Here is a 15,688-nt window from a genome sequence, read left to right as displayed (position 1 = left end):
ACTGAGGACCAGGGAGGTTAACTAAGGTTGCCCAAGGCCATGCAACTAATAAGTGTCCGCGCAGAGACTCAGACTCAGATCTGTCCAAATGCAAAGCCCATGCTGTTGGAGGCCACCTAACACTGCCTCGCAAATCCTCATTTATTCAGGACTCACATCAATATTAAACACTCTTCATCCCCAGCTAGACCTGTCCCTTGCTGCTGGGTGAGGGACCGTGCTGTTAATCACCATTGTGGGAAGAAACCTTTGTGACAGTTAGTGGTCTCCCCGCAAGTAGGAGACTCGCAATAAAACACAATAGCCTGTTTGCATAAGGACAATCTGCTCACATGTCAGCAAGCACAAGCTGGCGACAAATTTAAAGACCAGGCAAAGGAGCATTAGGCATCACCATGTGCCTCCCACCCATTCTTGTCCTTGCGGCCTCCGTCCTGGACCCTGGGAGCAGCCAGGAAGTACATCCTGTCGGATGAACCCTGACCAGACAGACATTGTCATTTGACTTCGGCAGACCATTCTGATCCAAACCAGCTCCCGGTGCAAACTTGACACCCAGTCATGAGTGCAACTTGGTTTGACATGTACCTGGTTGTGAAAGCCAAGTTCTTGCCCCCAACCTTGCCTCGCTTGATCCCACCCCCACCAGCCTCATATGTCAGAAGGTGACATCCCAGGGGTCAGCTGTAACACCAAGTGCGCAGAGCAGGAGATAGACGGGCAATGACAGCAGAGGCACCAGGACCTGCCTCCAGCCCGGGTAAGGGGTACTGGGGCTCGCCCGCTGTATGTCAGGGAGGCTGGGGCTGCGAAGTCCCCTCGGCTGGGTGCCACGGGGTCGGGAATGCCCCTGCCAGAATTTTCCCTGTGCTTAAGCATTATACTCTTCTTCTAACCTCAGAGTCATTCATGGTGAATCCGGATTATCCACCGGCATTTTCCCAGGCTGGGAGAACCTGGGGTGCAAGCATGTAGACATGAGGGAATGATAGGACAATGTACAGCTTTGCCCCAGACCGGCCCTAAAGGCAAGGCAGGAAGAGGCTGTGTGCAAGCAGAGACAGAAACTCACCCTGAGCATTTAGTCCCAAATTAGCAGCTTTGTCTAAATTATATGATTTTATTGTCACAACAGCACTGCAGAGCTTGAAAAGGAACCCGCTCAAGACCCCACGTTTATTTTTAAAATTTTTAAAAAATATTTATTTATTTTTGAGAGAGAGAGAGACAGAGTGCAAGTGGGGGAGGGGCAGAGAGAGAGAGAAACAGAATCCGAAGCAGGCTCCAGGCTCCGAGCTGTCAGGACAGAGCCTGATGCGGGGCTCGAACTCACAAACCGCGAGATCATGACCTGTGCTGAAGTCGGACACTTGACCGACTGAGCCACCAGGCACCCCAAGACCCCACGTTTATTACGCGGGGGCCCCAGAACCCTGCCTGGTTGAGGGCACAACATCCCTTCTATTACTATGACTTCCCATTATGTCTCTTCTCCTGAGGCAGGAAGAGCACTTGGTGACTTCTCAGCTCTTTGCATCCTCTCTCCTGTCTGGCACCCCCAGAAATGGGAAGCAACATTCAAACACAGAGGCAAATCGGCCCACCCACTTGCCAAGCTCCCAAGGTCCTGTGGCAGCTAAAAGGCTCCCGTTCCTCCCAGACATCCTATAGCACCCATGGGACTGCACGGGGTCCTCACAACGAACCAGGCAGGGGTATTCAGCGCCACGGAGGCAGGGTCTGACTCCCGTGGTGCCAAGGCTGATGCCTGTAAAGAGGGCGATGCTTTCAGGACCCTCCTGCTCATCTTTGCCAACACAGCTGGCCACAACGTAAGGGGCATCATACAGCATTGTGTTCTCAGCCTGGGGATATTTTTTTAATTTTTAAAAACATCGAAGCCTGTCGTATAATTGCCAGTGTTTTATTTTGCCAAGCACATTCACAAAGCACCCCCAATTATTACCCCTATAATGTCATAAAGAAGGGACCTTTGTGAAAAACATAGGAAAGACGTAATCTCATCATAAAAGACCAAGAAAGGAGGTTGGTGAGCTATGTTGACGGCCGTGGTGCATGTTTTGTTACAGGCGTATGAAAATATCCCAGCTGCCTGAGTCCTTAGACTGACGTGTGGGCACCTCTGGTTTTCCAAGGAAAAACCTGGGACTGAGGTTCAGGAGAACGGGGCCAGCCCTTGACCTCACCACCGACGGTCTATGTGGCCCTGGGCGAGTGACACCATCACCTGGTACTTAGTGTTCTGCCCCATGGGATGGCGTGACAGTAACGGCACCCATTTTAGAGGGTCGCTGTGATGATTAAATGAATCGTGGGAACTCGTCTGTTAAGTAGGGAATTAGATAAAATGAGCTTTGAGATCGCTTCCGACTCCCTGTGACTCCAGGAAAGCAGCCCTGGGCTCCTCCGGCACGTGCCTCAGAAAGCACATTCCCGACAGAGAGTGACCCTCAAAATGAAAGTATCCCATAAATCCCAAGGCAGATCAAATTTGGAGTGCATTCTGGCAAATTCTCGGCCCCAGTTTCACCCATGGTCTTGTCCTGGCCTTATTCATACGTAAACGAGAGCAGCAAACACTTCTGTGTTGTGCTTTGGCAGAGGTGGGGCCCCGGAAGTAGCCATGGCAGGCTGACCACCTCCAGAAGCTGGTCAGGAGGTAAAATGCAAGGACACGAAAAATTTAAAAAATCACAAGAGTTCGACCCAGAACCTATCACTGGCTGTAACTCCATCGTTTCAGGACCCCTAAATCCTATTCCATCTCGCTTCCAGACTGTGACACGCTCAGGAGTGTCAAATCTCTGGCTAACGCGTGGGAAGATGGCAGTCACAGGGCACGTGTTGTGTGCCAGGCTCATGGCTGTGAGCGGGAAGGAGGGGGTGGTGGGATGTCTTTGCTTCTCCCTCCACTGTCCTTCCGCCTCTTCCTGCCTCAGGCCCCATCCACCTGAGGCCCACTAGGAGCGAGAGGCCCCACGTTCTTTCAGCCTTCCAAGGGGGCAGTAGCCACTGACTTATGCTCACTTGCCTTTCCTTACATGCAGCCAGATTTACACGTTAGGTCAAAGAGGCCAGATACAGCTTAGGCGGGAGACATGCTTTCCAAAGCTCAAAGAATGATTTAAAAGCACTCCAGGCTCATTGCACCAAGCACCAGGCTGGATGCAGGTGCATTGGTGGCACCTGCGTTTGCCTAACTGTTGGACTTCATCCTGTCTCCAGACCCCATTGTCACAAAATGTGGCCCAAGTCCAGCCTCATCTATACAGAGAATAGTTACAGATAGTCCTGCCAGCCCCAAGACATCCTGGAAGCCTGAACATCACGTGTAGAAGGCTGTGTGTGTGTGTGTGTGTGTGTGTGTGTGCCCCAGTTACCCACCCAGGAAGAGTGAGGGCAATCTGGATGCAGCTTGCTAACGGACCCCAAGTATCAGCGTGTTATCATTTAATGCTGTGAAGCTTGTCTTCCACAGTCAAAGTGCACCTGAGGGTTAGTATGCCTGCAGGAAGTGGCATTAGAAGCTCTTACTAGGCAAGAAAGGCTGAGCCAAGAACACCCCATGGCCTCACCACCAACTCTGCCCAAACCCTTCACCAGCCCGAGGAAGCTGCTTCCAACCCTACAGATTCTAGCACTTGGAAATATGTGGGAAGCATCTCGGGGATGCCTGAGCCAATGGCAGTGGGAGAGGGCGGCGGTGGAGCTTTGAAACAAATAACAGACCTGGACAATGTTTTCTGGCTGCCAACGTCAGGTTTCCCATCTGTTCTTTTAAGGAAAAGGTTGAGGCACATCTAAGGAGGGCAGGAGGCAGCTTTCCGCGCTCTTGCCTTACCCAGGGTTTCTCCTTTTTTATTATTTGCGCACGTGAACCAGAAGCTTTCAAACAAACTCAGCAAGTTTTATTGCCTTTTTCTGAACAACAGAGATAGTTTCTGTAAGGGCCATCGTGATTAAAATGGCATCCAAAGAGGCATCCGTACAGCCACAGGATAAAAGAGTAAAAAAGGAGGAAATCATTCAAGAACGGCACAAACCATGGTCCCCTCCCCGATCAAGCTCCCACTTTTTTTTTCCCCCAAGAAGAACTGACTTGTAAAACACTACAGGTCTCAACAGGAAAAATGCTAAAGATGCAAGAGTGAAGTTTAACAGGGTCTGCTCTGTGCTGGATCACCTCTCTTCCTTGAGAACGCTTACTGTCGGAAAGAGCGTCAGATCATGTAAATAGAGAAGGTGTGAGCATCCTGGGACAGGCGGCACTTCAGTGCAAACTCCTCCACCAGGAGCTGCCAGGACTGAACTGTAGCAGAAAGCCCCCCTCCCCAGGGGTGGGTGTGGGGCACAGGCCTAGAAGTGGCTTTGGGCAGGTTTGTCATAAGCCAGAAAAGAACGTGTACCACACATACATTGTGCTGGGGCTCATCCATCAGGCATTGTCTAGAGCCTTGTATTAGTCAAGGTTCTCTAGAGAAACAGAGAAACAGAACCAATAGGAGGGATACGTGTGTGTGTGTGTGTGTGTGTGTGTGTGTGTGTGTGCTCATGCATATGTGTATGCGTATATGTATATGTATATGTACATGTATATCATGTTTGAGAAGGGCTTGGTGACCAGAACCACCTGTCTGCTAAATATATTCTTCTCCAACCCAATTGGTAACAGCAGCACTATCTAACCATGGTCAATTACCCCATCTCCTTTCCTTCCTTGCTGGTCTTTTGTCACAAAGAGCCCAACATGCCCAGACAGCAGCTTAGAGTTCAATGGGACTTGTTCCGTCTCCTGGAGGAAGCATTCCTTCTTTGTGAACTGGACTTCCAGATCTGCAGAGACCAGAGTTACGGAAAAGGGGTACACACCTGCCCAAGTAGGTCACTGGGAGTAATGGGAGTGTGGTCACTTTGATTTCTACCCCTTGGTGTCAGATTCTACATACCATGGGCCCAGCACCTGACAATGATCATCGATTTAGGATGCACAGTGTGTTATGGAAAATGGAGCCCCATCATCGCAAGGTATCATCTCCGAGCTGGTGCTGTCTTCCGAAATCCACTTTATTATGTTCCTCATGCTAGTAGCATCTGGATGATGTTGAATATCATAGGAAAAGTAGACTCCATGGTCATGTACTTACTGCCACCCCTCCTTTGCTACAAATTGAGTTTCTTGGTCCAATGCAATATTATGTAGACTCCTGTTTCGGTAGGTTAGACATTTTAGAAGCCCTCAGAGAGTGGCACTAGCTAAGGCTTTGAAGGCAAGAAGGACAAATCCAAATGTGGGGTATCTGCAGACTCCAGTCAAGATGAATTCTTGCCTGCTATAGACTGGAAGGGATCCCATGTTGTCAAGTTGCTACCAAGTGGTTGGTTTGTCTCCTGGGGATGGTGCCATTTTGGGGAGAGATTGGAGAGGAGCTGGGTTTGGTCTATGTTGCTGCGTAGACATTTGGCCATGGCAGTATCTAGATCAGTCTTGGTGGATGGAAGCCCATGCATGTGCCCTGCTACTACGGGTGTTCCGTTTATGAGCCCATTGTGCCAACACTGTGGTGGCCAATGAGATAAACAGACTGATATTAACCTTCTCAGTCATTCAGTCTAACTGGGTGTTTAGTGCCTCTTCTGTGGTGGATAGCCTCCGGCAATCATTGAGGAAGAGATACTTCCACTCCCCGAAGTCCATCCACATATGTCTTCCCCAGATCTCCTTATCTCTGATCTTAAATCTTTCTTCTTCCAGGCTCCTGAACACTAACCATGCCATTCGCCATTGCCCATGTGTCTCTATGAATCTTCGCTTCAGTTCACTTCTTTTTCCAGACCAAGTAGAGAAAGAGAAATTCCAGAAACTTGTACTAGGTCTCCCTCAGTACGATAGCTCAAGCCCCACAGACCAAAGAACCGTGTGAGGTTTCTATCAACTACCAAGTATATACATTCCAATTATTTATTTAGGGACTGAGGAAATTACCAAGTATGGGTTCATGGACCCAGAAAACGCGGTAAGAATCAGACCTAAGACCCCTATTCTAACAAGTCTATGATAATTATCTCCATTCCAGACATCAATGTCAGCCTGGTGCCTGTGTCTAATAGCCTTCAACTGCTTGAGTAGCCTTCTTCCCCCAGCATATGCTTATCTGAGCATAGTCAAGGACCTTTTAGGGAGGAAATAGGAGAATCATTACCATATATATATATATATATATACTGTCATATCTGAATGGTCTTTCCACATGGGCCCCCAGCCTTTCCTTCTGCCAATGACTTCTGGATCTGAAAAATGACTCATGCCTGGAAGCTAGGTAATAGACTTTGACTTTTAATTGGGGTGGCTGTGCTCAGGCTGTGCTCATGTATCATCAGGCTCATACATCCTGATGATGTATCCTTGGTTTCTTTGATTGTATAGAGTAAACAACATGCTTATTGACTATCTCTCTATCTTGCCCCTGGAGATGCCATGTTTTACTAACCATCTCCATGGAGCTCTAAGTGTGCAATCTCCCTGGCTGCATTCCAACTTGTCACTCATTACAATAATTATAGCCTGGGCCAGTGAGATGTGGTTATCCAGCTTCTAGGAGATCTCTAGGGATGAGCATTTCACTACCTCCTGAGACAGCTTATATCATCATTACACATCCAATTTTGTGGAAATCCTTTCTTATGGAGCAGAAATATGCTTCCTGGAATTTCGGTCCATGTGACCACACTTTTAGCTCTTTGAAAGAGCTACCAGGCAAATCCTCCTTTTTTTACATTTCCCCAACAACGACTAATTCCTCTTGCTTCTAGGCTAATCTAAGCAAAGCCAGGCCTTCACGTTACCAAGGGGATCAGAATGCTCATCTCAGATTATCTGGAGGGAAAAGAGAACACCGGGGCGTGGCAAAGTAAGAATAAGATTATAATGCAAACAAGCAGATAACACACGTGGAGTGATTACTGGTGCCAAGCTCTGTGCAAAGCGTGTCATTCATATTATCCCCACCACAACCAGCCATTTATGCAACAAATATTTATTAAGCACCTAACTCATTCTAGAAACTGGAGATACAACAGTGAAGAATACAAAACGCCCTGCCCTTAGAGAGCGTACAGTCTAGAGGTGGGAAACAAGCAATAAATAAGATAGTTAAGTGCTGTATATAGCATGTTAGGTGTTAAGTGGTAAGGAGAATAATAAAATGAGGAAAGGAGACAGGAAATGCCAGCGGGTTTGCAAGTGTAGATGTCATATTCAAGGAAAGTCTTGCTAAAAAAGGAAGCTGGGTGAAGCCCTGAAGGAGGTACAAGAGGGATCTCTGTGGATGACTGGGGAAGACTGTTCCAAAGAGAAGGGACAATACGGGCAAAGACCCTGAGGTAGGTATTATTATCTCCATTATACAGATGGTTAATTGACTTGCCCAGCGGAACACTGCTTGAAAATGGAGCCAGGATTCAAACTCAAGTCTACTTGACTTTGGAGCTAGTATATCACACACCTGCCCAGCAATGGAGTGTGAGCAACCTTAATCCAGAAACGCGCCATATCACAGATGGCGACAGACGCCTACAAGAGGGAAGCAAGGTGCTCAGATGAACACACGCAGACGATGACTGAGCTGAGACCAGAGCTCTGTCCTTGCCAGTCTACCGTCCCCGCCTCCAGAACCCAGGCGTCTATCCTCTGGCCAGAAATCTTTCCCAAAGCAATTAATGGACTTGGCAAACTTTATCGATGTATTTTACTGAGAGGCATCTTAAAGAGTCTTGTCTTGACCCAACAGATGATGTCTCTGTGCTCTGATTTCTCTCCGTGGCAGTGGGTTAGTAACAGGGCATAGACTGTGGCATCGGACACATCTAAACTTGAAAACGAGCTCCACACTTTGCTCACTCTGGGACCTTGAGCAAGTTATTAAACACCTCTGACTCCCAGCATCATCATCCCTAGGACAAGGACAGGAAAGCCTCTCAGGGATGAGGTGGAGACCGGACGCACGAATACAGGTGCAGCACCCTGCAGAGTGACCGGCGTGTAGGAGATGCTCTAAATGTGTTCATGGTCTTCTCCCCGGGTGGTTCATTGTATTTTCAAATGCACAACTCTTGCTTTGTTAATGTGTTATGAGCTTATTGAGGGTTGAGACGTTGTCTTCTATATCTAGGTACTCACCACCTTTTATATTACATGGCGGTGCATAGTAAACGCCTACAAGTGATTGTTTGACTCCTGGGTTAGTGGGGAAGAGACAGAGTAGTGATTATCGCTTTGGGACTCTGTTGATGGGACAGCCATCTACTTGCAACAACGTCTGCCAGCCCTCTGCTCACCAGACTTGTTCTGGCTGATATGCCTGGCCCGCGGGTGTCCTCTTACTCCTTCAAAAGTCAATAGGTGTCATTCTGGAAGACAGAGCACTTTTCACTTTCACGTAGAGGAAGACATTTCTTCGGTCAAGGGAAGAGTAACTGTCACCAGCAGGACATCCAAAGGATCAGTAGGTTCTTGCAATTTCCTGGTAAGAAGGCAAAATTCCAGTTTAACTCACAACTTCAACACCCGCTCTCCACAACTCTTTCATCAGCACTGCTATCAAAGAGTCAAATTGACCGATTTCAGTTTTTATTTCTTTTGCCCACCCTCTGGCAAGATCGCGATGAGCAGCTAACCAGCTGAAAATAGGAGGAGAAGGGAAAGGCCCAGACCTAGACGATGTAGGAAATGGCTCATCGGCCATCAAAAATGGAAGTTACTTTTTCATTCATGTAACGTGGGGCAAAAACTCGCCGTGATAACTATTGGGGAAAGTTCAGCGGAGTCACTGTTTATAATTTCTTCTTAAGGAAAACAAGTGACTCATGTGTGTGGCACTTTCTCTTACATTAGCTTGTTTAATCCTCATGACAACACTGTGAGATATTTATTATTATCTGTGTTCTGCAGATGAAGCCACTGATCCAAGTAATATTAAATAGCTTGCCTGAGATGATACAGCTGGTAAGTCGCAAGCTCAGAACTTGAATCCACAGGCTCTTAATTAGAATCCAATGATTTTCCTCTGCACCTCACTTTTATGTCTCCATCTAAAGACAATTGATACAGGACAGTCTCTTCTGACCCTATTATAGGCCAATGAAGGCTCAGAGGAAGCATTACAGAACTGGTTCCTCTTTAAATGAATCTGTGGATACATAGGACCCGGCTTTACTGCAGAAGTATTTTCAGAGAATAAAAATAGTTTCCGGGGCGCCTGGCTGGCTCCCTCGGTGGAGTGTGTGACTCTCCGTCTCGGGGTTGTGAGTGTGGCTCCCACGTCGGGTATAGAGATCGCTTGAAAATAAAATCTTTTTAAAAAATAGTTGTTTCAAGAGTTAATAATGTTTCTAAAGTTTAATTTGTACCTGTGTCTGAATAGCTGATAATATCCAACAGGCATGAAGCTTTATCCCCAATCACTACAGAAGGGAGAAAAAGCATCTGCGTTTGATTTTGTGGCTGGGGAATCAAGAGGAGAGGAAGAACATATCGCACAGTTGGAGAAAGAGCCAGTATTCTAATTCCCGAACTCGTATGTTGCCCAAGTTCTACCTGACAAGCTTTTTACAATAAATCCGTCTATCAACAAATTGCCGAAGCATCAATGACATTTATGGACACATAGAGAAGAATAACAGAAAATGAGTATTATTGTCTTAGGGTAATAGAATTATCCTATTTTCCCAATTTTACATTTTGTGCAATGATCTTATGTTATTTCATACAAGGAAGGCATAAAGCAATACATCTACTCACTTTACTGATTGCTAAGCGGGTGGCCATTTGCCTGGGGGTGGGCTACTTCTTTCCATCAAATTCCCAAAATAACGACTGAACAGACACTCTTGGGAGATAGATTTCATCTGGGTCAGAGGCACTGATAGCGTCTTCCTAATGACATTGTGCATGGAATCAGCACCCCTCCCCTGAACGGCGGTGGCCTCAATTTCCTCTTAGTGCACCTTATAATAAGCACGGAGGGAGAACTTGATTTTGGGGGCTAATGTCCCGTAGAACAGCTTCTCTAGCAAGGTGTTGTTTTGTTTTGTTTTGTTTTTACCTTTTCTCTTCATCGTAAGGGTTTGGATGATATTTTTTTAAGTCAATTATCTCAGTTAAATATACTCAATTCACTAACTGGTGTCATTTCCCACGTAGTTCACTAGTGTTTATAATTCCCCACTCCGCTTCAGGGAAAGGAGAGAGTTAAACTTACCCGTCTGCAGATGAAGAAACTGAGGCTTAGAGAATGTACTTGTAAATCTAAGGTAAGTATGTACCCGAGAGCATGGCATATATGTTATTTTTCCAATTATAATTACAGGCTGGCCTATAAAATAAATACAGCTGCTCCTCTCCTCGGTATCACTCGCTTTCTCATTTATAAAGTTCATTAGTTCAGCAGAATGTACTCAAGTCCTTGGTATTGAGGGCTTCAGAATAAACTTGATCTATGGAATTTTCACATTTTATGATGAAAGGCAGGCACAGTTCATGGATGAACTTACGCGTGGAAAACTGTAATAATAGGTTTATAATGGGGCGCCTGGGTGGCTCATTGGTTAAGCGTCCGACTTCGGCTCAGGTCATGGTCTTGCGGTCCATGAGTTCGAGCCCCGCGTCAGGCTCTGTGCTGACAGCTCGGAGCCTGGGGCCTGCTTCAGATTCTGTGTCTCCCTCGTTCTCTGCCCCTCCCCTACTCATGCTCTCTCTTTCAAAAATAAATAAACATTTAAAAACTTTTAAAAATTAGATTTATATTTCACCCATTTTCTCACAGGAGAATGTTATCCCATGATTTGAACATCTGAAACAGAATCTGTCAAATCAAAGGAAAAGGGAGTCATCCCTTCCCCTTCCCGTCTGGGGAAATCCCATGGCTTGGAGAAGGCTGATGTCCTCCCCCAGATTTCTGCTAATTCAAGGTAGCAGTGAGCTGTGGCAAAGAGGAGGGCTGTTCACTGTTGTTGTCTCTGCCTCTCAGCACTTACAGCCTCCTTGAAATTTGCATCTGTCTTACACCACTTCAAGCCCAATGAAAAATTTAACCCTTTCTTCGGAATTAGCAGCCACCATCACGATGAAAAATATCTATTCCCAGTATTTGAAATTATAATATCTTTTGCAAGAGAATTCCGAGCAGCCAAGTTTGGGAGGAATCACATCACCCAGCACCCAGGACTCAGCTCTCGGCTCGTTTCTAGGCTCCCTTTTTGTCTCCCTACTTCCTTCTACTTTCCCTCCTTCCTTTCTGTTATCCTGAGAACTCCAAGTTCACCTCCAGGTATGATAAAGGGCTGCATCGGGCTTCCTCCTAAATCTTTATGCCTACCTTATAATGTTGGCATATCAAAATTGACCCTTCTTTTTCTCCAAAGAGATCATTCTCTCTTTAGTGGCTTGTATGAGGGTTATAAACATTTCCCCCAAGGTTACCCGGACCAAGCCCCTGAACGGGGGACACAGAGACAAGTAGAAAGGCCTGGGCAAGGCACAGCCAGGTAAAGATCCCTGGTGGGAATGTGCTGTGGCAAACAATTCCTCCAAGAGTTAAAGACTGAATTACAGTAGGACCCAGGAGTCCCATTCCTAGGTTTATACCCAAGAGACATGAAAATGTGTACCCGTAGAGAACCTTACTTGCACACGAACGTTTATAGCAACATTATCCTAAAACCCCAAAGCTGGAAACAAACTCAGATTCCCATCAGCGGACGCATGGATAAACACAGTGTGGTATAGCCATGTGGTGGAATATTATTCGGCCGTGAAAAGAAACAAATCACTGATGCGTGGGACCACATAGATGAACCTTCAAAGCATTTTGCTGAAGGAAGCCAAGCACAAAAGCACACCTATTGGGTGATACATTATTATACTATGTCTGCAAGAGGCAAATCCACAGAGACCGAAAGTAGTTCAGGGGTGGCCGGGTGATGGGGACCGGAGGTACGGGGAGTGATTGGTGAGTGAGTACGGGTGTCTCTGTGGGATGATGACAATGTTTTGAAACTCCGGACAGCTGTGTGCTGTACGACATCATGAGTCCTCTAAATAATACCAAACTGCACACTTTAAAACGCTTAACTGTATCCTATGTGAATTTCAATTAATTTTTTTTAGTATGCCCCCCCACCAAAAGGAAAAAGAAAAGAAGAAGAAAGGGAGTCATGAAAGGGAGGGAAAGCAATGATGGGCGCTTCCCAGGCTCTCCCGGGTTGGGGGGGCTCTCAGGGGGACCCCAGAGTCGCCTTCACTTTCTGACAAGGTGCACGGTGAGCCCTGTAGTCAGGCTTTGGCAGCCTGGGCTCTAGACCTGGATCTGCCTGTTGTCATCCGTGTGATTTTGAGAAAATCACTCAGTCTCTCTGGTCCTCGGCTTCAGCTGTCAGAAAAGAGGTTTTGGACTACACAATCTTTATATCATGTGGATTGCCTGAAACGGGCTCTGGTTATTCGAAGCAGAAAAGGAACGGATCAGAAAGATATCCACTGGCTCGGAGAACCTTAGGAAGCCTAGTCGGTCCTGGCAAAAGAGAGAAGCAGGGCAGCATGGAGGGCGAGGCTGGCGGGGGTGGGGGTGGAGGCTCGCAGAGGGAAGGGCTGTAGTCCCGGGGGGCAGGTCTCCTTGAAGTACTATTGCCAGAGCAAATGAGCTCATGGCACTTTTACCTTGCATCTCTCTACTCAAGACCCAGAATCCTGGGGTAGAGGCTCATGGTGTAGGGGAGATCTGTGTGTGCAAATCTCACCTCGGATAGCAGCTAATTTAATTACAGCTTCAACAAGACTGCCCTTGGGGAGAGGCTGTTAGCAAGGGGCAGACACTGGGAAGTAAACAGTATAGTCTTTTAGGACTTTTCTTCTTCCTCCCTTCCTAACTTCCTTCCTTCATTCCTTCCTTCCTCCCCTCCTTCCTCCCTTCCTTTCACATTCTTTCCTCTCTCCCTTTCTCCCTCCCTTCCTAACTTCCTTCCTCCCTTCCTTTCTCCTTCTTTCCTTCCTTCCTTCCTTCCTCCCTTCCTCCCTTCCTTTCTCCTTCTTCCTTCCTCCCTTCCTTTCTTCCTTCCATCCTTCCTCTCTTCCTTCCTTTCTCCTTCTTTCCTCCCTTCCTCCCTTCCTTCCTTCTTTCCCTCCTCTTCCCTCCCTCCTTTCTCCTTTCCTCCCTCCTTCCTTCCCTCCTTCCTTCTTTCCTTCCTTCCTCCCTTCCTTCCTCCCTTTCTTTCTTTCTTTCCTTCTTTCTCTTTCTCTCATCTTGAGGGCGCTTACAAATATCAACTGGCTTTTATACGATGGAGAGATTAGATTTTAACAAACAAAGGTGAGCCGTTCTCTCCCAGAAAAATCCTCCCTTCTCTCCAGACTCCCAAGAAGATGGGCTCACGGGGTGGGGAGAAGGAAAGGATTGTCCTGGCTGCAGCTGGGTACTGACAGTGCCCACAAGGACCAGAGCCAGAGAGGGCTGGGAGTTCTGAGCTCGGAGCAGATGACCAGGAGAACAGACTACCAAAGACCCCTAGGTACCGCAGCTCATCTGAGGGGTTTCATTTCAGAGTGTTCCCATTAACACATTTTCTTGGCTTCGTGTTATGGCTGCTGGGATGAGTGGCTTTTTTCCTTTTGCAAACTGTCCTTATCAGTAATGCAACAATAGCTAATTTAATTAGCTGACCTGAAAGGCAGCCAGTTTGAGCTAATTTGGTTTTGCTAGCTGCTCCCTGGTACATACAGAGCTGATAAGCATACTTCCCTCCAGACAAACAGTGGGGGTCGGGAGGGGCAGCAGAGAGCCACGGCGACTCCTCCAAAGTGTGTCCTACACCTATGGGATTTATCACTTGACCAAAGGCAAGTTATTCTTGAGTCAGTATCCCCCAGGGGCCTGTCAAATCTGTCAGCTGAAAGAGATAAAATGGACAACCAGGAAATTGCAAAGGCAAGGTGCCCAGGATGAGAGGGATGGGGGGAAACGTTCCCTTTAGCAGAAAGAACTCTTGGCCAAAAGATCTGGACGTCAGCCACTGGCTGCCCTTCCCCAAGTCACTCCCCCTCTGTGTCTCAGCTACCGATGCTTAATAATCATCACCACTGCCCCACTTCCTTCGCCCGCATGTCGTAGAACGCCAATATGATGTAGATGACAGTTTTTTTGACGCATATCAAGGGCTACACCAATGAGACGGTTTTGATCATTAGCGCACTACCCTTGAGCGTATTCTCTGCTTCTCAAGGGCAGGAGCTAAATGCCATTCTTCTTTGTGCCCCTAGCACTTAACGTGGGGTTTACCGTAGAAGGTGCTCGACATGCGTCTGTCGACCCAATGATAGAGAAGCAGGGGCGTGAGGAGATGAGAAGCGGTGGTTTGAGGTACGAGGAGGTCAGCACACAACTAGTAAAGGTCATAAAAATAAGCCTTTTCAGTTCAGGATCTTAACCTTCTCCATCCTGAGCAAAAAGAAGAAGTTTCAGAAGGACACCGCCGTTTATGCCAGATCCGTACATGAGGCCACAAAATGGCTGTTCTATTCCATCCAAACCTCCGCCGATCACCTGCCACCCCAAGCTCTCCCAGTGCTTTTGCCCCAGCGAGTAGGTAAAGGACCACACCCAGGGCGGGCTTTTGTGTTTACCTGGGAGTCCTTTTCCCCTGTCAGTGCTGCCATTCAATGGGATACAGATCAGAGCTGGCATCGATTCACGGAGAATAAAGAGCGAACGCTTAAAAAAGTTGTGAAAAAGTTGTCAGTAGGAAAGATCTCTATGATATATTGCCCATTCCCATTGTCTTAGCATGCCTTCCGATATTGGTATTTGCTCAAACTTATTTTCACCATCACGACCACTGCGTTGACCACCTGCTTGCCCTCCTCATACTCTCCCGGGGAGACCTCATCCGCTCCTACGGCTTCGACGACATCCTAAATGTTCATGACTCACAAGTATTTCTCTTCGACCTTGACCTCACACCGGAGCTCAGGATCTAGAATCGCAACTACCTGTTGGAAGTGCCCACCTGGATCTCCCGTGGCACCTCAAACCTGAGAGGCCCAGAATTGCCCTCATCACCTATTTTATAAAATCTGCGTATCTTAATTCTGTCATCGTGAGTGGCTCACAGTTCCCAAAGCCAGAACCGTGATCTTTCCTTTATGCCTCCTTCTGGGTACACACTCAGTCCACTGATTCTGCCTTCGAAATACCCCTTGGAACCAGGCCTTTCTTACGCAACTAACGTATTCTTTATCTTTCATCCTCTATCACGAATTCCAGAATATCTCAGGATATATCTCAAAAGCAGACATTCTGTGCCTATCGGACAAATAAGAAACACTTATTCATCAGAACTGAATTAAAATTTCCCTCCTTCTATTAAACCAAATTCCAGGTCTTTAGTGAGTATCCATTTCTGTACTTAATGTAACTGAGTTCCTCTATTCTACTATACCAGGTGTCCCTGACAGGTGGGCTTGACATTGACAGCCAACCCCCAAGAAGGGGTGAGTACATCCTTCTCAGCTGGGACCATGCAACCATCCTGCATGCTCAGTGATGGGTTTACCCTCTGGTCTGGCTTTAAACCCGAAGCTCAAACACAGAACACTCAAGAAGCTTTTCCAGTGTTTCTC

At 47.1% G+C, this 15,688-nt stretch overlaps 1 protein-coding gene across 2 annotated transcripts in view; it reads right to left on the bottom strand.

The window, feature by feature from the left end:
* Positions 1–8,504: 8,504 nt before the first annotated feature.
* The window catches only part of PBX1 (PBX homeobox 1), a 327,302-nt gene continuing 320,118 nt past the window's right edge, over positions 8,505–15,688 (bottom strand). The window contains exon 9 of one of the 2 annotated variants that reach the window (XM_053208802.1): positions 8,505–8,540. In XM_053208802.1, the coding sequence (XP_053064777.1) occupies positions 8,520–8,540 (21 nt within the window). In that variant the 3' untranslated portion in view covers positions 8,505–8,519. The remainder of the gene's footprint in view (positions 8,541–15,688) is intronic. The other variant, XM_053208805.1, reaches the window with a different exon arrangement.

Source organism: Acinonyx jubatus, chromosome E4 (genome assembly GCF_027475565.1).
Source record: "Acinonyx jubatus isolate Ajub_Pintada_27869175 chromosome E4, VMU_Ajub_asm_v1.0, whole genome shotgun sequence".
NCBI lineage: Eukaryota > Metazoa > Chordata > Mammalia > Carnivora > Felidae > Acinonyx > Acinonyx jubatus.
This window is presented reverse-complemented; position numbering and strand designations above follow the sequence as displayed.